General features: G+C 37.3%; 4 protein-coding genes across 5 annotated transcripts; 2 read left to right on the top strand and 2 right to left on the bottom strand.

Moving 5' to 3' along the window:
• The first annotated feature begins 289 nt into the window (after nucleotides 1-289).
• LOC137721227 (uncharacterized) lies at nucleotides 290-1901 on the top strand. 2 transcript variants are annotated; one of them, XM_068460327.1, is made up of 6 exons: nucleotides 290-634; nucleotides 747-796; nucleotides 881-983; nucleotides 1072-1178; nucleotides 1346-1392; nucleotides 1541-1901. In XM_068460327.1, exons 1-5 carry the CDS (start codon nucleotides 445-447, stop codon nucleotides 1385-1387), a joined length of 492 nt encoding a protein of 163 aa, XP_068316428.1. In that variant the 5' UTR covers nucleotides 290-444; the 3' UTR covers nucleotides 1388-1392; nucleotides 1541-1901. The 2 variants fall into 2 exon arrangements, with proteins under 2 accessions (XP_068316428.1, XP_068316427.1); XM_068460326.1 differs by having other exon boundaries at nucleotides 293-634; nucleotides 875-983.
• Nucleotides 1902-2542: 641 nt separating this feature from the next.
• Nucleotides 2543-4850, bottom strand: LOC137721226 (probable membrane-associated kinase regulator 4). The gene has a single exon (XM_068460325.1). It carries the CDS (start codon nucleotides 4703-4705, stop codon nucleotides 3626-3628), a length of 1080 nt encoding a protein of 359 aa, XP_068316426.1. The 5' UTR covers nucleotides 4706-4850; the 3' UTR covers nucleotides 2543-3625.
• A 4585-nt stretch (nucleotides 4851-9435) lies between these two features.
• Nucleotides 9436-15625, bottom strand: LOC137720185 (uncharacterized). Its single transcript, XM_068459202.1, has 18 exons — nucleotides 15222-15625; nucleotides 14929-15156; nucleotides 14731-14826; nucleotides 14194-14246; nucleotides 13973-14069; nucleotides 13730-13803; nucleotides 13172-13289; nucleotides 12513-12623; nucleotides 12279-12355; nucleotides 11844-11910; nucleotides 11393-11458; nucleotides 11196-11303; nucleotides 10972-11102; nucleotides 10813-10879; nucleotides 10591-10658; nucleotides 10418-10511; nucleotides 10130-10200; nucleotides 9436-10020 (listed from the first exon to the last, which is right to left on the bottom strand). The coding sequence occupies exons 1-18, from the start codon at nucleotides 15369-15371 to the stop codon at nucleotides 9645-9647; spliced, it is 2052 nt and encodes a 683-aa protein (XP_068315303.1). The 5' UTR covers nucleotides 15372-15625; the 3' UTR covers nucleotides 9436-9644.
• A 2961-nt stretch (nucleotides 15626-18586) lies between these two features.
• Nucleotides 18587-23175, top strand: LOC137720146 (chalcone--flavanone isomerase-like). Its single transcript, XM_068459154.1, has 7 exons — nucleotides 18587-18727; nucleotides 18845-19003; nucleotides 20645-20868; nucleotides 20949-21264; nucleotides 21363-21521; nucleotides 22461-22684; nucleotides 22766-23175. The coding sequence occupies exons 1-7, from the start codon at nucleotides 18622-18624 to the stop codon at nucleotides 22976-22978; spliced, it is 1401 nt and encodes a 466-aa protein (XP_068315255.1). The 5' UTR covers nucleotides 18587-18621; the 3' UTR covers nucleotides 22979-23175.
• The last annotated feature ends 253 nt before the right edge of the window (nucleotides 23176-23428 follow it).

Raw genomic sequence — 23428 nt, forward strand, 5'->3', positions numbered from 1 at the left:
GAGAGGGGTGAAAAACCAATGTGACGGAGATTTCTATAGAATAATCAAAATGATTGTCGGATGATAATTTCAAATAATACTTTTATTGATTTTAAATCTTGAGATCCAAAATGAAAAATTATAGCAATTTAAGGGATTATTTTAACTAAAAAACTTATTTTTAATGACTTTTCCCGAGTCACTACTACTAATTTTTTTTTTATTCGACTAGGGTAATAAACTTTCGTTCTTTATTATTTTATGTCATCAATTATGTGCCGATAACAAAAACAAGACATGTTATCTCTGCATTTTCGACGTGTTAAGGAAGAAACATCTGACAAAATGAATTTGTTTCACATATTCTTGTATAATGCCACGGAAAACACAATAAGAGTTTTTGCTCGATCGTGATTCGTGATCATTTTGAACTTGACCGCTCCCTCCCTCCGTTCTCAGCCGGAAATGGTTCGAATCCACGTGAAGCGCGGCGAGGGCTCCGACCAGAAGGAGTTCCTCTACGACTGCGCAAGCACTTCGCCAATTGACGAGATTGCCCCCGAAATCTCCCGAATTTCCAATCTCCAAACCAAGATCGACCGCCTGGTTCTCGAGCTCGAACCTCGTCTGGAACTCCTCCATGGCGACGCAAAAGGTTCAAACTTCAAACAAAACCCGAAAAACCCTAATCACTTTGCTTACAACCCACTAATCCGAATCTTAATCCTTAATCTCTGAATCACTCACTTGTTTAACTACTAATGCAGCTGCTTCTCTCCTCAGAGCTCTATCCGAAGCCAAATCCTACGCTTCCAAGGTATAAACCAAAGAATTTGAATTCGAATTGTTTTCGAGAACGAAAACGCACTGATAAATTCTGGGTTTTTGAAAACAGGACCAGGTTGTATACAATAAGCCTTTGTCTTACCATGTACTGAGAAACCACATACAAGCTTTGCAGAGAGAACTCAAAGCGGTTTCTGAGTTTCAGGAACTATTGGGAGGTAACCCTGTTTTTGTTTTTTGAGTTTTTGAATTGTGTATTGCAATTGGGAAGTCTTGGTTTTTTTATTGCAATGTGAAAAGTTACAGGCATTGAATTTGGCGGGGAGGATTCGAGTCGGCTTTGTTGGGCCGGGAAAGTGCTCGATGGGAGTAAACGGTTGTGTGATTATATTGGAAGCAATGAAAAAACTAAGGTGATTAATTTGATACCTTACTTGTATGGATTGCAATTGGTTTCGACATGTTACTGAAAGTGAAGTTCTGAACTTTTTAGTTGTAGAGACGCATATAGTAGTTTATGATTTTGATGTTTTGTGGGAAAGATATAGCTTGCTAATTGGTCCTGTTTGTTTTATGGCAGATTGTTATCAAGCTGCAGTCAACTGACTCGTGTCCTGCATAATAGCGGTAAGTGGCAAATGAATCGACTTGAGTTCTCTACATGACGTGTGTAGACATTTGTCTAGATACATGTCTGTGTACGTGCGTGTACATGTTTTGACTGTGGGTATGAATGTCTGTGTTCATGTGTACGATTGAATTTGTTTGTGTTCAGGAAATGGCAAGATCCATCTGGATAAACACAACTGCCTATCAACATGGATGCCGAGAAATCAAAGCACTTGATTTTCAAACAAGTTACAGGTCTACAGTGCATTTAAATTCTTCCTCATCTGGTTTGTGTGTTATTATGTTTTGGTTATCAGTTGGATGTGCATCCCAAATAAAATGATAAGAGATGTTGACTTTGTGATGCATCGACAAAATCATTGTCTTTAAGTACAGATAGTAAGCTGCAATGGTCATACATGGCAGGCTTAGTTTACCTCTGTTTTTAGTAGAGTTTGTTGCTATATGGAGATTTGGATTTATTTAGCGGTTTTAAAAAGATAAATGAAGAGTAGGAATTGTCTTTACTTCTGTATGTTTGCGAATATTTACATATGTGCTTATGGTATAATCATTATGCTAGCACAATAAAAGGATATGCAAGGGATTGGAGATATCCAAATCTCTCAGGTCATAGGGGACGGCCTGGTGATAAATCCACTACCTTCCATAGGCCCGTTCTTAGTTCAAACCAAAAGAACTTGATAAGAAAGATCATTTGCGCTATTGACCTTTTCAACCATAGTCTTGAAGATAAAAAAAAATATTCTTACCAGAGCAATGTTAGTCTTTTGTATATGCAATTGACATTGAATTCTGAACTCCATGTAAGCTGTTGCATTCTGGAAAAATCAGTTTTGATCCAAACCTTAAGCCCTTCGTCACTACGAAACTAATCAGTAGTTAAGGATGCAAATTCACCACTGTATAAAACGAGATACGACAAGTTTTGTTACATTGATTTATTCTTACTGGTCTTTGCCACATTCTCGGTGTATGTTTTCACTTATTGCTGTTAGGCTAAATGGGTATGGATGCTGATATCTTAGTTTTTAGGGGCAACTTTGCGGCTTCTGTGCTGATGTAACAATCTAGCTGGTCTGCAAGGCCTACCATTTCCTTATTTTTCGTAGTTAACATTAAAATTTGAGTGGGGAAAAAGGTTTGTGGTTAGATGGGTATCTGTTAACCCATAGTGCTCAACAACATCAATTAGACCTTTTAGTTGCTTTCTTTGGCTCTAATCCTGTCAAATTTTTGGCTGACATGTTCACTTAATTTAAGGTTTATATTTCCCACTAGGAAGTATCTGGGAAAAGAAAAGGGGAAGGAAACAAGAGCCAAAGTAAAGGCTGTTTTCTTTTCTTGCACTTGAAGAACTTCTGTTATATTAAATTGTTGAACGTCTTCCCTTTTTCTTCGTCGAGTTCGTAATTTTGTTCATTTATACCGTGCTTTAGGATTAATCTTGTATGATGCAGTAAGAATGAGTACATACGTTTTCTTTGTTGATCCAAGGACCATTTTCTTCTATAATGGAGGCTGGTGTCTTCTGGCTACTCTTGAGGGGCAGATACGTGGGATTTTCGGAACTCGGTTTGGTGATTGGCTGGGACATAATGATGTTGATCTTAGCCTAGTCTAAGGTACTTTGAAGTTAAGTATCATCAAGGAATGATGCCGGCTCATCAAGTTGATGGCTGTTGAATTAAATTAGGTATCCATATATGATGCTGGGAAGATCTGTTTTTTTTTTCTCGTTTTTTCATTCATAGTAATTTGAGGAGGTGAAACTGATCCCCGAGAGTTCATCAGGCGACTCCTTGAATAACATCAGGTTTAATTTACAAATCTCAGACCCTTGACATGGATTATTACCAATCTTTTCGTTCATAATTCACTTGATTATGACGTCTTAAAAGATAGCCAGTTTCGAACCCAGGACGCATGGGTGGAAACCCAACACTCTATCTATTAGGATTTTGGACCACATGCTCGTAAATTGAAAACTTGTTAGCTAGTTGAATTCTAGAGCCACGGAATTTGCTGGAAGTGAAGCAGTTGTTAGGGAAAAAAAGGGGAAGAACATGATGTCTTGTCTTAGAAGTGAAACAGAGTTTCTGACAGCCATGCACTGAACCAAACCATATTCATTAACAAATTTGTGAAAGAAGGAAAAAAATAACACATCATTAACCCAAGTCAAAAGTTTTTACTTTCCCCTCCCTCCCTCCCATTCACTGAGAGCCCTTCAGCCCGTACAAAGCTCTGGTCTTTCTTGGTCCTCACAAGCTGCTATCCTCGAAGATGACAATGAGTAGAACCCAACTTCACTGACGGTCTTTCTTGAACTAAAAGGTTGCTGAGACTGCTTGCAATGTGCAATTGCCCCCTGAATTGAACTCTCAATTTCGGAACTTGCACTGTTGCATCTCTTCAGAAACTGCAGCTCCTGAGTTCCATTGGAATGATTTGAAGATGAAGAAGAGCCCGAAGATGATGAAGAGGATGTTGAGATCTTTGTTGAATTCCGTTTGATGGCCAGTGAGAACGATCTCCTGTGGAGACCAGGACCATCCTCAATGACCTTGGCTTTGCTGAAGCTCCTCGCGCCAGAAGCAGACATCTGGTATTTCTCTCTCTGAATTTGTCCAAATGGGGTTTTCTTGGATGTCTTCACATATTTACATAAATCCTCAGATTTGAAAACCATTCCTCCATCTGCATTCCTGGCAGCAGCTGCACTGGACTCGTCCGAGCAACCAGATTTGCCAAACAGAGACTTGAAGTATGCCCGGGAAGCCTTCAGCTTTGAACCAAGCAATGACTGCCTGAACTTTTTGGTCCAAGACTTTTTTGGGGTTTCATTCGTGAAGCCGCTCCCTTCAGTTGAGTACTCCAAAATATACTCTTCTGGGTTCAGCTCTCTGCTAACCTGGCAAGACTCCGAAGGTGAGATATTGCAGGACTCAAATGGGGTGCTGGTTGTGGTTGGAGTTGGGGCAGTGGTGGCCAATGGAGTGCTATAGAATTCTTCAAACATATCTTTTCGGTGATCGAAACCAGAGTGGGAGTTTTGCAGTAGTTTTTCGACCATTTGTAAGCGCGGGGGGAGTTGGAGGGGAAGGAGCTTCCCTTTGTAAAAGAGCTCATCAGCTGGAGAGGTTGAGGGGGAATACCTCTTCAAAGAAGTGGATGACATTTGAAACTCAAACTCTCTGGGGTGTGGAGGGGAGCTCATGGAATGGCTGAGGGAGGCAGAGTACGAACCGACATCCATGTCGATGTAGTCATCGTCTGCATGGTCACAGGATAGGTGGTGTACAGCCATAGCCTGTGTGCTGCTTGAAGATGAGCTTGGTGAGGTTTTCGAAAGGTGTTATGCAACCTTTCGAGAACGTCGATGATGCCAACTTATAGAGAGAAATAAACTGTTTTTTAAGAATATTTTTTAAGTGCTCCCAAAATTCCAAATATAAAATATGATGTGGACCTTTTCTGTTGGCTCATTTATAAATGTTTTCTTTTCTCTATCTATCATTAAAAAAATTTGTGGTTATCTCTTTCTTTGTTTATGGGACGGATCCGGGTTGCCATTCTTCTTACACAATTTTTCACACAAATTTTTATGAAGCATATTTCGTAATTTATTTTAACGATTCTAATTGTCTTTTAGGTTTTTTTCTTAAAGGTCATGTCTACTAAAAATCACCCAATATATGAAAACTATAAGACTGTTGGATTCAAGGTTTTTTGGTAGAATCATGTTGTCTTAATGGTTTTGGATTTTTCTAATTTTTTTGAAAGAATGATCTATGGATGATATTCTAAAACATAGACAGTTTTAAAATACATTATAAAGTGAGTTACACAAAAGCTGTGTAAAAAAAATGATGTCACAGATCAGCCTATATATATATATATATGTCTATCTTTTTTTTTTACTACAAATGGTATTTTATATTAATTTACACTAAAAAAGAAGATGAGCGTTTGAATTGATCAGAATGCACGTCGGTTTTATATTTTTTCCTGGACTCGGGACAAGTTTAAGACTTTAATTTGTTGGGACCATGCATTTTCCAATCAAAGTTACTAAGTTGTGAAAAAAGAGGAATATTGTGGTTAATAATATCTAAAAAGTGCTAAATTAAGCAAGAACCATGATTAAAAGGATTAATATCTATTGACGATTTGCCTTAACCTCTTGATTACAGTCATCAGCTTGGCCCAGGCCGGCTCTTGCTGGGTGAATTGGTCTTTGTAAGACAGAAAATTGTTTCAGTTTACTTTTGAAGTTGACACATCTCAAAATAAACAATGCTTGAATCGTTCAAAGTTGAAACTTACTAGAATATCTTATAAAATATTTAACGAGTGCTGTCGGAAACTGATATTATTGTTAGTGAGAATACTTGGTGCAATAACATTTGAGTGCATGATTTCGTTTTTTAGCCTAACTAAACGATGCTACTTTAACTCAAAACTCGGAAGAATGTTACTTGTATCTCTCGCGACGTCACTAAGGTATTTCAGACCAAAAATACAATGTCGATGCTTTAAGTTTTCTGCACAGTGTTTTTTAATTGGTTTGAAACATTATCACATCTAGGGGCGGATTGATTCATGGACCTAGGTGGTCTTGGGGTCACCCAGGGTCAGAAAAAGTCACCTGTGAGGACCTCTGAGGACCACCCAACGCTTTTGGAGCAAACCACCATGGTTATGTAGATGATGTGCAAGAAAAACTTTGAACCAAGTAGATAGATCTAATTTAAGATGAAGAGGAACACAAAGAAGACTACCCATGGCCCTGCTGTTCTTGGACCTTGATTCCAACGAAGAAGAAAGACTTTCTTTCCATTTCCCAAGTGATCAACTCTCCATTTTTCTTTTTCTTTTTCTTTTTTTAATTATTACCCAATCAAGTTGTGCCGCTTAGCATTTTAATTAGTGTTACTCAACTAATACCTGTAAATTCACACAACTTCTAAAACATTTTGTAAAGCTCCGTCCAAACGCATAGACGCTAGGCCCCAATCTGCTGTTTGACTAGTGCCTAGCATATTTTGATTATTAGAATCATCCAATATTAAAATCCTGAATCCTTCACTGATCACATCCGTTTCATGCTTACTAATGCCATCTATTTTATTTGTGAATTAAATAAATAAAAAATTAGGCTCATGCACAAGAAAATAAGTACATATTTCTTTAAGTTCTTCTCAGACTCACCACCTTTGTAGTTAAATTTAAATTCGTGACCAACCGCACGTCTCAAAACCTGGCTTTTTATGCCGCCAAGAATGTAAACTCTCTCTCTCTCTCTCTCTCTCTCTCTCTCTCTCTCTCTCAAAGACAACGAAAAAGCTTTTTAATCGGTGAAGTAATGGTGGGAGCTATAGGTTGAAAAGGCTCTTGTAATCCAATATAGTAATCGGGACCAAAAATAATCACTTTGTAGTACACTTCACCTGATCATCTTACTTTTACTGGATTCCTGGGCTTGTTTTTCACTTTCATTTCATATTTGTACGTGCACACATCTTTGATCATTCTTTAACTTATCTCTAATTTTATTATATGCACCATATTTCATATTTAATCTTACACATAAGTAACAGTTTGACATGCATGCACGCAGAACTTTTTTTTTTTTTTTTTTTTTTTTTGAATTTTAACTAGTTATTTTTGCATATGTATCGTACTAGAGTGGCGACACATGTTATGTACGTGAATTAGTTATTATAGTAGAGTCGAGCGAGATGAAGAGTAAATATGGAGAAAAGAGGTGATAAATCAATACTACTATATCACCCTTAGTGAGTAAAGTTATATTTAAACTGATTTAGAGTACTAGGAATTTTTTGTGGGATGTTTGACTAGGGCAGCTCTCACACCGGTGAGACCAACATAGTGTTAGTCCGAATAAAAAAGATACAAACAGATCTCATGCGTTTAAAAGAAATATCATACGAATGATGTGATTGAATACCTATACATAAGTTTTTCTCCTATCAAATAATATTTCACATGTAAAAGAATCAAACAATATTCTTTTTGAAAAGTTAATAAATATCTTGAACATGTTTCTATTAGTTTCTATAAAATGAGAGAAAAAGTAGAGAGGAGATTGTATTGTTTATAGTGAAATGGAGGAAGGGGAGAATTTGTCGACATCTAAAAGGAGCCAAGACAGAAGCCGACAGTTGGTGGTGGGTGGGAAAGGGAACTTCCGGAAGGAATGCCTGCGAGTCTCGAGAGACTTTTCATTTGTCTTCTCCTTTTAACACCCTCCCCATCTTTGCGTTCCATCTTTTTCTCACTGTTTTCTTTCCTCGAACCATTTTTAAGCACTAAAACACAGAAATGGGATTCCGTCATTTTTCAAAACCCAAATTAAATGGTTGGCCATGGCTCTAATGTCACCCTATTCTATTCCCTCACACTTCCTCATCATCATCACTCACTAGCTAAGTTGATCATATATGTTTCGGCCAGGTGGTTAGGCATATGTTGTCTATCTAAATTCACTCAAATTATAACGCGTATACTAAGTTTTGAGTTTAGAATTAAAGATTTGAATATTTATAATAGTACGTGTGTTGTAGACTTGTAGTGAAAAAGTTATATGCTGATGTATACGGCACTTCTCACATAAAAAAAAGTCCTATATCAACTTCACATATAGAATCAACATTTTGTGTAAGAGGTGTAGCAAGGATGTGTTAGAGTTTCTCGTTATAGCATGGGGAACTCCATACACCACATAAGTACACAAGGGTTATATCATGTGGCTTCTCCCACTTTCTAAAATATCCATATTTTGGCATCAAGTTGTTAAATGTTTTGAAAAATAAAATAAAAAATAAAAAATTTGTTTTGTTATGTTCTTTCTGTGTTTCTTCTTGAGACAAACGGCACTGAGTAGTAGCGCACGATTGTCCTCCTACAGCAAGCATTCATAAATGTGCTTTCCTTAGCTTAGATTTTAAGGGTTTGAATTTGATTAGTAACAAGTCACTCGACTCACTCTCACCCTACTCCACAATATCTAATCCTCCATCATACTTTACCATATCAATACCTTCTCCTGCTTTTAACCCTTGCATCGCCAAAAAGGAGAAGTTCTTAGGTGCAGGAGTCCGGATCACGAGGCCGTCCAACTACACATAAAGCATCTCACTCTTTTATATTTTGGTCTCGCCCACCTTCTTCGATTCTATTCATTTGTGTCTGCACTGTCTGGTGCCTTATACAAGCGTCTGAACATAAGAATATCTCCTAAATAATAAGGGTCCAACAACCAATACATATTACATTTACTTTTATGAGAAATGTTGCTAACAGTCAACTGTAGTCATTAGCTATTGATTGAGATGGGTTCCGCAGCGCTTCAATGGTTGATGGTTACCCGCTCGCATGGACGACAATCCTAGCACAACTCTCACACTATATGCAATAACAAATTACGTTACCAAATTACATTAAAAATCATTCTAGCAAAGGATGGCCACAATTTCATACAAATGACCCACAACCCCAAAATCCAGGATACTTGAGCTATCTGATTGGTTCAAGGACTGATAAGTCTTGGATCGACTAATTGAGGCACCTTTGGCCCGGCATCCCACAAAAGAGAATTGCAACAACGTCTTCAAACTTCTCTTGGAAGTCGTTTTAGAAGCTGCTTTTGGAGGAAGCACTTTTGGGTGGAGATATGTTTAATGTCCAGGCCACTAGCTTCTGTTCCCTTTGTGCTAAAAACATAGGAGGTCCTCCCTAATTATGGTGCTATTGAAACATAAAACAAAAATTTTACTTGCATATCCGGAAACCTTTTCAAATCCACATAAACAAAAAATCTCGAAACCCCACATTCTCTTCTGGACTCCATCTGTGGGTGGGGAAGCACGAGAGGCCCGCTTAAACATCCGGTGGGCATCCGGCGTTCCCCACTTCAGAGAATAGAAGCAATGTGGCTTCTCAATCGTATCGAACAGTTATATGAAACATGGTGCCATGAAGCTAACCGTCGTAGAGATTGTTGTGGCTCACCGGTTACATCCAAATTATACCATTCATTCATTTGTAAATCCATATTATATCACACGCGTTCGAGAATTTAAGGAAGAATTAACAAATTGATAATCCGTCACTTGTTGCAATGAAATTACAAAATTAAGTATGTGTAGGTTTTCAGAGGTCAGGTAGAGTCATATCCCTTATAGTACACAGGTGACGATCACCTTGCCAGCATAAGTATTGGGCTATTTGGTTGATGACTCACCAGATTTTAATTCCCTTTCAAGTTCATCGAATTCCCAGTCATTAATCTCCTCTCCTGAGTAGTCTTGACCGACCTTGCCAAACTCGGATTCCAGCTTAGCTAGTTCTGCTTCCGTCTCATGCGTTTGCTCTGCCTTGACCGCACCTGATCCAGGCTGCTTATCTGTCCCTGCTTCCTGTGCTCCTGTGCTTTCTGTAGGGAGATGAGATGGACCGCTCTGCGGCTTTTCACTAGATGAAGTTTCTGCTTTAGGGGATGGATTCTCCAGTTGTAGATTTGGTCTCTCGATAGCTTCAAATTGCTCTCTTAATTTTTCAATATCAATAAACAGCTCCTTAACCATCGGGTCATCTTTCCTGGAACAGGCAAGACAAGTACATCACATTCGGGGTCTTTGGTGAACATCTTCAAACATAAGTGTACAAAGGAAAAGAAACAAGTTCACACACCCCCACAAGTTGATACCTGGAAACTTCGGCTCGCTGGCCATAAAATTGCTCTTTGGTGTAATCTACTACACTGAAGGTGGTAATAATCTGAAACAAACGGACAACATCAATGTTTGTACTTGTTAGTAGATAAATCTTGCACAACAAAAATAATTAGGAAACCATTAGACACATAATTTGAAGCATTCCTAATGCGGTACTATAAAAGACTACTTGCAAAAGAAAAATTGGATCATAGATGATATAGACAAATAAGACTTTGACACATGATTCCTGATGCAATACTATAACACAATACTTTTACCTTGGTTTCGAGGTCCAAATATTCCTCCTCAAGATTGTTTATTGGATTTAATACTTTGGAGGCCTCATTCTCTGCACTGGCTGCCATCTTTGACCTGTCTCATCAGGTCCAAATACATTAAAAACCGCGCAAACAAAATGAAGGTACAACCATCACAGTTTCACAAACATTACCCCTCACTCAATTTCTTAAGGTTCTCTACAAATGTCTCAATACGGCTGATAGAAGGCCCCAACTCTTTCTGCATTAAGATAAAAGGTGTGCATCAAGAACACTGAAAGAAATATCAACATATATATACATATATATATATATATATATATATAGATTTGTGTGTGTGTGTGTGTGTGTGTGTGTGTGTGTGTGTGTGAGAGAGAGAGAGAGGGAGTCAATACCTTGTAAGCAGAGAGATGAACAACGACCAAGTTCAAGAAATAGTCCTCATGCTTCTCCAATTCATCGCTTGAAAATGCAGAAAACAATAGTTGTGTAAAATACAATGCATAAATTTCAAGAAAGAAAAGAATCCAATTGCATAGATTTGAAGAACATACTTGACCAGCTTCTCCTTCTTATCTGCGTACGAGCGTTGGAGAACCCAAGTATCTTCGAGAAAATTAATCCATGTCTTTAGAATATCAGCCTCTACCTTACACATTGCAATGGATTTCGAGAGCTCGACTTCCTGTTAACAAAACAAAGAAATATTTGAATTATGCAAATGGCCAAAAAGGTGTAATACCGTGAAATAATCCAGAAGGTGAGAAACAATCAAAACCCTTGTTTCGCAGTGAGAAACAATCTTATTGTTAGCTTCCTCAAATTGTTCTCTCTCTTCCCTGGTATTGCGAAGGCGAGCATTAGCAGCAGCCAAGGAAATATTAACCTAGAAAAGATGGCTAGTGTTTAGAAATTAGCAATCAATGAAGGCCAAATTGATTTAATACACAAAGGGAAATATCAAAGCAGAAAAACCTTTTTCAATTTAGCCTCAAGATCATCCCTTTCTTTTTCAAGCTCTGAAATCTCAGCTGTTATTTCCTGAAAATGGTCATAAGATAAAAACTAAAATTCCCTTTCCAAGGCTCATGGTATACTTGAACCTCTCTACCACATCTATAAGCAGGCCTAGCATGAACCAAAAAAGAACGTTTTACCCACGGGAGACAAAAAAAAAAGGGAGATGGTTTATGAACTCCAAAATTTGCTTCCGATACTCCTCCAGGCACTTATATATGGATTGCAAGAAGCTTCTTTTGGCGTTCAAACAATAATTCCCACAAAAATAAAGATGCTAATAATTAAAATACCAACATATTTCAAACTTGATAACAATGCAAGTACCTAATAATAATCTCTCTAGATAAATGTGTTTGGATCGAGTACAAACTTCATGTTGTTATTAAATAAGGTTGAAGAACCTTACCTTCTCTCTTTCAGTCACTTCACTTGCTCTGGCTACACGAACCTTTATTGCCTCCTCTTTTTGAAGTCTGTTATTTAAAAAGAACTAAGGAAGTGATTTTGTTTTCCCTATTCCTGGCATCTAATATAATAATACAACCACAGACTACATGCCATTGCTGTTAATTAAACCAATAATTCTTCACTGGAACTGCAGTTACAAAATCAAGGTTTACTAAATCTCTGTATGGATACAATACATCAAGCCAAGTCATATGAAGTTTTGACTTTTGAGTTAATGTTTATTATTTGATAGCCTAACATTTGACTTAAAAACAAAACAACAGAGTATATAATGAACACACATGTATTATAAGAAAAAAGACATTGTAACAACGTGATTCAACACTATCGAATAGCAACACAAGCACAAATGGTTCCTAAAGTGTTATTATACCTGTGATCTAAAATACGATTTTCAGCTTTTGCAGAGGAGCTAGCAAGAGATTCTGATAGAACCTTCAATTTATCAACCTGAGTATACAGCCAAAATAGTGTTGATAACAACGGTTTTTAACCATGAAAGAAAATTGCCATTTTGTTGGTGCAAAAGTAACAATCAAAGCATCAAGCTGCATTCAATTCAGAAACTATATAAATAAAGGCAAGATGCTGCCTACACAAGACATACTTTTTGAGCATGGATCTCTGGAGAATCTCCATTGTTCAACAATTTCTTCTTCAGTAAAAGCACTTCTATTCTGGAACATGCTCGAATTTGTGCAAGTGCTTCTTTTAATGCCTACCAGAAAGAAACATAGGGCAGTCAGATCCATTATTTTCAGAACTTTTCACTCAAAACTGGCCAATAAAAAGCTTTCACAAATCCATCAAACTGGACCTTATAAAGAAGGAACAAAAGAAGAACTTGTACATGTACAGAATGTACACTGTATATATAGTAACAATTCATTTGCACCTTGTGCAGGATATTTTACTCAATCCCGACTAAGCCCAATTGTCTCTTTTTTCCTGTACATGGAGTTCTTAAATGGCTTCTTTTACCGAATGCTGTAAACTTTTAATTGTTACAGCTTCAATGGAAAACTTTTATATTGAAGCCTCCCATATAAATAATATTATAATTATTATTACATCCAGAAAACTAGAAGTTTAAATTGCACATATGGTAGCAGTTATCTATCAGCTCGCCCATGACTAAAATTGCATCATTAAGACGCTAGTCTTCCACTTTATAAAATTTGATATGTCATTGGAATTTATGATTAAATACAAAAAAAATTATGAGGCAGTAAAACCACAAAAATCAATAATAGCAATCATGCTCACCTTTATTGTTTCCAATTTTGTTTCTTCTGATGCTTTGTCATGACCTTCATTTGAGAGCTTCAGAGGTGGTTTCGTTACATCAAGCTTCCTCTTTAGACTAGAGGCTTCTTCATCTATTCTGTGGCAGGACACATATAAATACACGGGTAAGCAAATGTTTACCAGCAACACCTCACCCCTTTAGCTCACAACTGATAATTAAATGCCTAAGGTCACCATCCCAAACAACCTATCGGTAAAAGTTTCTAAAAATATAAACAAACAAATTTATTTGCATAACCATACATCTAGTGAGTGGCAGGACTAGCCCATATCCATACAAGAACAAAATCCCACTACCTATTCTCAAAAAAAAGAAAAATCCAAAAGAGATTACTAACTGTTAAGATCAGATTTTCTCATACTCAATCGTCAACTGCCTAGGTGATAATTCTTTTCACATTCATTTTTGGGTGTGAATGCGTGATAATAAAAATAGGGTTATTCATACATAAGAAGTTATTCATGAAATTGCTATATCAAGTAGAGAGAGGGAGAGTTCTGTTATCTTTTGCACACCTTACGACATCAGCATTTAACTTTAACCCCGTAATTGCACCTTGTGCAAATTGGAGCAATTCGTCCCGTTTCACCTGAATACAGAAGAATATGAACTAGTATGCTTCACTTAAGCAAAAAGAAGTACAAGTCTTGCATGAATTATATCTATATAAACTTGATGGAAAATATACATCAAGTTTTCTCCACAATTCATAATTGTTGATATGATCTTCATGTGCACTCTTAGTTTTATATCTTTACCAATACTTCATCATCGTAGCTTGAAAAAGCTGTTGCCAGGTCCTTTATACTGCTCACTGTCGCATGATGAACTTCTGTTCCTCCAGTAAGACAGAGCCTGCAGTTTCATGTAATAATAAGATTAAAAAATCAGGCCATAGTTTTGTCAACCCGAATAAATAATACTGGCACTTAACAGGCCATGAACTGCATTACACACTAGTGAAATTCCTGGTTCTCACCTAAACATCTCCATGAGTAGGGCAACCTCTTCATCGTTCGGAGCTTCAAGAATCTGAGGCATAGAAAAGGGTTAACCAGCGGTTAACTTCCAGAATCAGAAATTCCAAAAAAAATATAAGATCATTTAGGATAATCCCAGTTTTAGAAGTTTTAGGCATTTGATGAGAACAATAAGTTTCCTAATCATTCTTTTCCTTAAATAAAAAAGCCACCGTTTCCTATTACAAAAGAAAACTCCATGAACTTCACAAACCAAGTGCATATGTGGCAATGCCTGAGCAAAAACAGAGAGCATACGGCTCAACAAAATCATCTCTGACTTAAATAATTTTCCATCATGCATTAAGTGCTTCCCCTAACTAATGATAATGAAATAAGTAATTTCTTTGCGTAGCACATTTAGTCATCCATCTTAGCATTCATCTGTTTGGCTGAACTATTTCTAAGATCATTAGCTAAATAAAAAATCCCATCCCTTTCAAAGAAATCTCTCTAATTTCATTGATATATGCAGCATTCATTTCTCAAATACATACCATAGACAGTGTTATGCCCTCCAGAGCCTGACTTTGAAGAAAAACTTCGCGGAAATTCATCGGTTCACCACCAACATCAGAGTCATAATACAAAACCTATTACCAAAAATCACAAGTTTCAACAGCAAACAATATTCCAACAAAACAAAAAAACTGAATGGAATGAAATAAAACTGCAAAAACAAAACAAAATCAAACCAGAGATATTCTTTTTCGAATCTCGTTCGTGTCATCGGCAGCAACAGGCTGCTCCGGCGCGTTCTCCTTCTCTTCCACAGAACCCTGAGACAGCTTCAGCCTCTCCACCTCTTTAAGCAGCAAGACCCACCTTCTCAATATCTCAAGTCTCTCCGGCCCCCTGCAGGACACAGCTGCTTCCTCCAATCTCTGTATACTCTTCTTTGCACTCCTAAAGCTCCGACCTCCCTGTAAACAAATGCGAATGAGAAAAAATGTCGGAAAACGTGAAAAATGGTGAATTGTGAAATTACCATTCGGTCCTGCAACCGTTTGGCGCCCTCTGCGACGGCTTGGCCGGCTTGCTGGACGACGGAGTCGGCGTAGTTCTTGACGGTGCGGGTGAGGTTGTTATTGTTGCCAGCCTCCACCGCCTTGCTCACCGCCGATCTCAGCCACGACATTTTCTCCGACTTTTATCGCTCCAGCTGAGAAATTATTCAGAAATTTTTTACGAAAAAGCTGAAATTTTTTAAATTTTGATGCTTTGGGGGAGCGATCGAGTAGGTGAGAGGTTTAGGGTTTGGGGTTTAGGGGAAATGGGGGTAGGATTTGGGGATTTTTTGGGGGAGCCATTGCCAATTGAGACGGGAAGAAGAAGAGAGGATGAAACAGTCGGCGTTTCGTTTGCCACGTTTCTGGACTTAAACGGCCACGTTTTGGGGGGTTTTTAGGTGATGTGGCCTTGCCACTGACAGACTACCAGTCTACTTCTAGCTTAACCGATCCTTCTCTATTTTTGGTAAGATAGATTTATAAAGAAATCCCTTAAAGTCATAAAAAACTTTATATTATAACTTAATATTTATTTTGGTCTCATCTTATAAAACACGTCTCTACATAGTAATAATTGTTAATGAGTACAAAAATATGTAATATCACAAATAGAAGTTTGAAACGAACTAAAATATTTCTCTAAAGTTAATCGGGACAATACTTTAGTTTTAAAAAGTTGATTTCACGTTTTTGAGTTTACGGGTGTATATGTGCAAGAAAAACACCCAAGGAATCCTGTTTAGGAAGTACAATAACTTCAAGTTTGGTTTGAAATCCATGGCTGCGCAAAGAATTCAGCAGGCAGGCAAAGAGATACCATGCGCTTGTAACTAGAACTAAATCTATATGCCCTTTCCGTGGTGATCATACAATTCAACGTTCACATCGAATATACTTATGGCGCTTTACTGCATTGGCCCCTCCTCCCTACATAGACTCAAAAATTAAAACAAAAATAAAAGTAAAATGTTCATTAGATGCCTCTATGGACCAAGTCTATGTATAAAAAACAAAGGAAGTTTTAACGGGACACTTTCGGTACTGTTCACTATTAACGTAAAATAACATTTTTACTTTTCTCTAGTACTATTCACTACATCTTTATTTGTCATTTTTCATTGAAACGAAAGTTTTTTTGAATTTTCCGTTAGTTATCTTGAACATAGTTCTTCCTATGTCAAAGCTTCTGGCAGTGTTACGATTCTGTTCAAATTCACCAATGCTCAACAGTATGAAACCCCGAGTAGAGATAGAGTTACGCGCATTAGGATTAAGACATTCGAGATAGATTGCTTCGACTGCAGGCTAATGTACCATACTAAACGGTCATGCTTGCTATGAATTAGTGCACGTAATATTTCAAATAGGGATACTACCTGCGGTCATGATTCCTTCGGTTCAAGAGGCTTTGAGCTTAAATGTGTAGGAGTTTGAAACCTTCTTGTCTCAAATTGATCAACAGTATTTTTTCATTAGCCTTTATATAGACTTATTCCTTTTTCCTTAGTAATTAGAACTTGGATCATTCGAATTAAGTTTTTAATTAAATTAATTAAAAACGTTTTGATTAATAGACACAACTCTTTGGAAAGAGTTGTATAGCTTCAGATACATCCAAAAGGTGTTTGAAGAGGTATGAAAGAGCTTATATAACTGGAGTCCTCAGTTCCATCAAAAATCATATTTTCTTCCTCCTTGTCTTCCCTACAAAATTTACAGAGAGTAAACACACAAAGCAATTCGCTAGCGTTCTATAATTCAGTGCGGGTTGTAGAATTATGTAGTTGTATCCTGGTCAAGCAGATGTTGTAGAACCACAAGCACACGAGTGGGACGGAAATACTGTTCGAAGGACATAGCGTTTGCGCTACCCTCTACCTTCAATTCATTCAAGTTAGTATCATTTTAATTTTTGTAATTATTGTGTAATTATATTTTGTATTGCAAGTATTTTTTAATAATAAAGTATAAGTATTTCGGTTCTATATTTCTGTTATTTTATTGTTTCTAAATTGTTCTCCAACAAAATATCGTTAATTATCGTAATCTTTTCCAATCCATGCAAGTTTACAACAACACTCATTTACAAATACAAGTCTTTGTTTTTAGTCTGAATTCTAATCAAAAGATTGTACACTATGAACCCACCCAGACATGATTTCACCATGCCCCTTTTTCCACCACTCCGCTTGTTTCGATCCTTGTTTGTATCACTTGATTCTGAGAATTTATTGAATATAGCCCAAAATTGACTCTCAATTTCATAAATGACAGTTTTTATAAGAACTTTTAAATATATCCAAAATTTCACTTAAATAGACACAAATACCCTCAATTTCTTTGAATAATTAGTTATTGACTAGAAGACTTCTAGCGCTACAATCAAAGTGTTGCTGACCCATGAATTGAGGACTATGGAGGTGATTGATTCTGTTGGCAAATACGGCATGAAAAACTGGCTGATCTTGCTCAACTTGCACTAACAAAATTCATAAACGCCGTAATACACAGGAAGAGCTATGATTTACTCCATGAGGTCCACCGCAAATCTAAAGCAAACACAAACAAGTGCAAAATCCCAAAATTTACTTGCAAGTGTTGTGGTACAACGTCCGGCAAAGAGAAAACGTTATTTTTAATGAAAATCCCATTTTAAAGGTATGGTGAATAGTAAATGTATAAATGTGGTTTTTCGTTAAAAGTAAACAGTACTGGAAATGTTTTGTTAAAACTTCCAAAATTATATACCAAGTAATCTTATTCTCGAAAAAACCCTTAAAATAAAACAGAGAAAAACTAATGAAAATGATTTGAAAACTTTGAGTTTTAATGATAAGCACAAAATAAATGATAAAGTGAATAATACCAGGATTAACTTTTTAGTACCGTAACCTTTTCATTAAAACTCTCGTAAAACAATTCAATTTAATATTTCTGCACCTTTATTATATTTATTTAGTTGGATTTTGTGACGTGGTATTTTCTTCAATTTAATTTTGTTTGTCTTTTTGTATTTGGGGGAAAGACAACCGAAGGGGTAGCTGGTACCAGAAAATCAGTTCGTGGACACTTCCCCGCCTTCCCTTGAGCGACCGGTGAAAACACCCGCACGTTTTAAAGGCTCCCACCCAACTGCCTCTTCTTACTCATCAAACCTTCTCCCGTCACTCAATGATCCATCGCGGTTAAAATTATTATAATTTTTAAAAAGTTTTTTATTTTAATCGTTGGATCAAGTTTTAAGAATTCGGATCACTTAATTCGTAAGTTTTGGTGAAAGAGATTCAGAGGATTTTTTCCTATATAAACCCACCGCTTCCGACAGCAAACCCCATCTCTCTCACACTCTCTCTCTCCGCAATAAAACAAAATTGTCAAATGGCTCCAACGCCCTCGCTCGCCGGACTCCAGATCGAGACGACCGCGTTTCCACCGTCCGTCAAACCTCCGGGCTCCTCCAACACTCTGTTCCTCGGCGGCGCAGGTTTGTAATTTGTAAACTTCGAACCTCCGGCGCTTTTATCCGTGATTCTGATTGTTTGAATGCTTGTTGCTTGCTTTTTGTTCTGATTGACGGTATTTTGGTTGCTAACGTGCGCAGGGGTGAGGGGGCTGGAGATTCAGGGGAACTTCGTGAAGTTCACGGCGATCGGAGTGTATTTGGAGGATAACGCCGTGCCTCAGCTCGCCGTTAAGTGGAAGGGTAAGACGGCCGAGGAGTTGACGGAGTCCGTTGAGTTCTTCAGGGACATCGTTACAGGTAACACGGATTTCTTCGCTGTTTTAACTATTGTTTGAATTTTGTTACATCGTCGTGTTCTAATTAGCAAAGGAATAAAATTGCATGCCATTGCTGAACCCAATTTTGGCTAAACTTGCCAGATAGAACGAAAAATTAATTCTAACATCGTTGACTAATCCACTGTGTGGGGATCTAGAGATCCTTACATCTTAACTATTTATCGTGTATCATGCGATTAGAAATCATTTGATTTTTATTTATTTAAAATTAAACACAAATAGTATCCAATAAAATTTGATCGCGCAACGTACGACTAACGGTTAGGATATAAAAATTCCTAAGATCTTCCAAAAAAGATCCGGAGAGGATCCTCTTCCTACACAAAAGACACAAAGTCAAAAGAAGTTTTAGGACATAGACAAAAAAAAAAAAAAAGTGTTTTAGGACAAGTTTAAAAGGTTTTTAAAATTGATTGAAAGCGTTTTTAAAAAAATGTTATTGGGAATATTTTTTATGATTCACTTACATCTTTATTAAGAATTGGTTTTAAAAATACTTTTATAAAAAATGTTTTCAGTCAATTTAAAAGCAATTCCAAACAAAATTTGAAAACAAAATGATGTGTTTGTTGAAGATTGGATTATTACTTAAGCGTTGATTAAGGTGCTTATTTTCTATTAGTCACACATCATTTGATTTGCAAAATGTGTAACTAAATTTGGAGACAAAATTTGTAAAATAAATTATATGTCACCAATATGAATAAGCACGTTTATCAACACTAATACACCAGTAGGCAATCATCAACTTCCACATCCTTTAGTTTTTATTTACAAATTTAGTCTTCCTAATATAATCCTTAAAATTTTAGTCTTCCTAACGTTAATTTTTTTTTAGTGCATTAGAGAGGGAATAAGTCAAATTTAGATTTTAAATTGACTTTTCACGCCAACGTTTTCAATCTCTTTGACTTCTTTTGGAGCAAAATTTATTGATGTTTGACCCTATGAATACATAACTCTTTATTCTACAATTTTATGTAACTTATATATGTTCGACCCTTCATTCTTACCAATTCATAAGCACATTTCACATTAAAAAAAGGTTCACAATTGTAGAGTTTTCAGGTTTTGAGTTGAAAAAGTGGATGACTTGTTAAAGATAAGTCATTTCATACATATTTTCCCTTCTATTTGTCATAATCCGGTCGTACGGTCAGATTCAAAACATAATCATATCAACCTTCAAATGTATGCCTTCTGTAATTTTTGGTAAATTGATTTGAGCTCCTGTTGATGCTGTTGAAAGTGTACATATTATTTATGCCATGCATCTTAGGGCGGAGCCGTTTTAGAATGATCGGTAGTCATGCCAAACCTAGGCAATCCTGTAGCCCGCCGTTCTCTCAGTTGCCGATATAGATCTGTAACATTCAACAAATGTCGTAGCTTTCTTGAGTTATACTCTAATTTCTAAATTTATGTATGCTTATGGTTACGGTGCTAGTTTAGTCCTGACCAGCCAATTAGAATGAATGAATCTCTCAAAATGTAGTGCTATCTTCTGGTTGTGGTGATTACTTGAGGCATAAGAAACAGTTACTAAAGATATGAGTAAAGTTTTGTAGCACGGTTTATGATCTTCGCTATCCTTTTGTAGGTCCATTTGAGAAATTCATTCAAGTGGCAACGATACTGCCACTGACGGGCCAGCAATATGCTGAGAAAGTTTCGGAGAATTGCGTTGCCTTTTGGAAGTCAGTGGGAATTTACACTGATGCAGAAGAAAAAGCCATTGAAAAGTTCCTTGAGGTCTTCAAAGATCAAAATTTCCCGCCCGGCGCCTCCATTCTTTTCACGCAATCCCCCAAAGGATCACTGACGGTTAGTTATCCTACTTTTGAATGGTTAATTTTGTAGTTTGCATCGGATTTCGACATCTTTCCCTCTCTCTTTCGCCACAGATTAGCTTCTCTAGAGATGCATCCGTACCTGAAGCTGCAAATGCGGTGATAGAAAACAAACTACTTTCCGAGGCAGTTCTAGAGTCGATCGTTGGAAAGCATGGTGTTTCCCCTGCAGCAAAGCAAAGTTTGGCCGTGAGGTTATCCGAATTGTTGAACGGGTGTAATGAATCTAATGATGGCAAAGCTGGAAATGAGAGAGATTGTCAAATGGCTCCACCACCGTCGCTCGCCGGACTTCAGATCGAAACGACTACGTTTCCACCGTCCGTCAAACCTCCGGGATCCTCCAACACTTTGTTCCTCGGCGGCGGAGGTTTGTAAACTTCGCACGTCCGGCGCTTATACCCATAATTATGATTGTTTGTTGCTTTTGGTTTTGATTGACGGTACTTTGCTTGCTAACATGCGCAGGGGTGAGAGGGCTGGAGATTCAGGGGAACTTCGTGAAGTTCACAGCGATCGGAGTGTACTTGGAGGATAGCGCCGTGCCTCAGCTCGCCTTTAAGTGGAAGGGTAAGACAGCCAAGGAGTTGACGGAGTCCGTTGAGTTCTTCAGGGACATCGTTACAGGTAACACGGATTTCTTTGCTGTTTTAACAACAGTTCGAATTTTGACACTAAATTCCAGTTACTGGTGCAAATTTGTTACCTTGTCGTGTTATAATTAACAAAGGAATAAAATTGCATGCTATGGTGAACCCAATTTTAGCTAAACTTACCAGATAGAACGAAAAATTATTCATATATATAACTAATTTGATTCAGTGTATTAGAGATGAAATAAGTCAAATTTAGAGTTTAAATTAACTTTCGACTCTTCACTTTTTTTTATCTCTTTGACTTCTTTTGGAGCAAAATTCATTGATGTTCGACCCTATGAATACATACGTTCGACTCTTTATTTAACAATTTTATCTAAGTTATATATGTTCGACCCTTTATCCGTACCTTTTCATAAGCACATTTTCACATTAAAAAAGGTTCACACAAGTGGATGACTTGTTAAAGATAAGTTGGTTTCATATGTATCTTCCCTTCTATTTATCATCGTCCGGTTGAACGGTCAGATTCAAAATATAATCATATTAATCTTCAAATGGATGCCTTCTGTATCTTTGGGTAAATTGATTTGAGCTCTCGTTGATGCTGTTGAAAGTGTACATATTACTCATGCCCTGCATCTTAAGGTGGAGTCGTTTTAGAATGATCGGTAGTCATGCCAAACTGAGGCAATCCTACAGCCTGCCGTTCTCTCAGCGGCCTATATAGACCTGTCGCGGTCGATGAATGTTGTAGATTTTTCAAGTTGTATTCTAATTTTGTAAATTTATGTGTGCTTATGGTGGTACTTTAGTCCTGAGGCCTGACTAGCAAATTAGAATGAATGAATCTCTCAAGATGTAGTGCTATCTTCTGGTTATGATGATTACTTGAGGCATAAGAAACAGTTACTAAAGATAAGACTGAGGTTTTGTAGCGCGGTTTATAATCTTTGCTATCCTTTTGTAGGTCCATTTGAGAAATTCATTCAAGTGGCAACGATACTGCCACTGACAGGCCAGCAATACTCTGAGAAAGTTTCAGAGAATTGCGTTGCCTTTTGGAAGTCAGTCGGAATTTACACTGATGCAGAAGGCAAAGCAATTGAAAAGTTCCTTGAGGTCTTCAAAGATCAAAACTTCCCACCCGGCGCCTCCATTCTTTTCACGCAATCTCCCAAAGGATCACTAACGGTTAGTAATCCTACTTTTGGATGGTTAGTTATGTAGTTTACATCGGGTTTTTGACATCTTTCCCTCTTGCTTTTGCCACAGATTAGCTTCTCTAGAGATGCATCCGTACCTGAAGCTGCAAACGCGGTGATAGAAAACAAACTACTTTCCGAGGCAGTTCTAGAGTCGATCATTGGAAAGCACGGTGTTTCTCCTGCAGCAAAGCAAAGTTTGGCCGCGAGGTTATCCGAATTGTTGAGTGGGTGCAAGGAATCTAATGGTGCTGAAGCCGGAAATGAAAAAGTGGAGGCATGAAAACTGAGAGGAGAAATAAAACTTGGGAGGGACTCCTGTTCTGTGTTTAGTGGATTATTTACATACAATCTATGAAGCTATAGGAATGTGCTGTCTTATTTAATTTAAAGAAAAATGATCGTGTTTTATGAGAAATATTAGTGTTGTTTTGTTATATGTTTAATTCAAATCAACAAATATAGAGGTCGATTGGTAAATATGCCTAATAACATTGCTTCTGAACCCAACCAAACCCCAAATTTTGAACTAAATCTCTGGCCTTGTGTCAACCAGTTGGGAGGGTCTAACTATTTGCACCCAAGTTCGATTCCCTCTTCCCATAAAATCAAGTACTTCAGAATATATTTCGTCTTGTCAAACAAAAAATATAAACTACTCAAATTTAAAAGAGAGTTTCGAACTTGAATACTAAGGGGTTGACACAATACTCTAGTTAACTGCCCTAAGGCC

This window comes from Pyrus communis, chromosome 16 (genome assembly GCF_963583255.1).
Source record: "Pyrus communis chromosome 16, drPyrComm1.1, whole genome shotgun sequence".
In the NCBI taxonomy this organism is placed as follows: domain Eukaryota; kingdom Viridiplantae; phylum Streptophyta; class Magnoliopsida; order Rosales; family Rosaceae; genus Pyrus; species Pyrus communis.

Bases quoted from the DNA above. Each gene is read 5' to 3' on its own strand.
- LOC137720146 (XM_068459154.1), top strand. From the start codon at position 18,622: ATGGCTCCAACGCCCTCGCTCGCCGGACTCCAGATCGAGACGACCGCG. The intron at 20,869-20,948 runs GTTAGTTATCCT...CTTTCGCCACAG, and splicing joins CCCCCAAAGGATCACTGACG to ATTAGCTTCTCTAGAGATGC. The intron at 21,265-21,362 runs GTTTGTAAACTT...TAACATGCGCAG, and splicing joins TTTGTTCCTCGGCGGCGGAG to GGGTGAGAGGGCTGGAGATT.
- LOC137720185 (XM_068459202.1), bottom strand. From the start codon at position 15,371: ATGTCGTGGCTGAGATCGGCGGTGAGCAAGGCGGTGGAGGCTGGCAAC. The intron at 12,624-13,171 runs GTGAGCATGATT...TCTTTCTGGTAG, and splicing joins CAAAATTGGAAACAATAAAG to GCATTAAAAGAAGCACTTGC. The intron at 11,459-11,843 runs GTAAGGTTCTTC...GACCATTTTCAG, and splicing joins AAGTGACTGAAAGAGAGAAG to GAAATAACAGCTGAGATTTC.
- LOC137721226 (XM_068460325.1), bottom strand. From the start codon at position 4,705: ATGGCTGTACACCACCTATCCTGTGACCATGCAGACGATGACTACATC.
- LOC137721227 (XM_068460326.1), top strand. From the start codon at position 445: ATGGTTCGAATCCACGTGAAGCGCGGCGAGGGCTCCGACCAGAAGGAG. The intron at 797-874 runs GTATAAACCAAA...TTTTGAAAACAG, and splicing joins CCAAATCCTACGCTTCCAAG to GACCAGGTTGTATACAATAA. The intron at 984-1,071 runs GTAACCCTGTTT...GAAAAGTTACAG, and splicing joins GTTTCAGGAACTATTGGGAG to GCATTGAATTTGGCGGGGAG.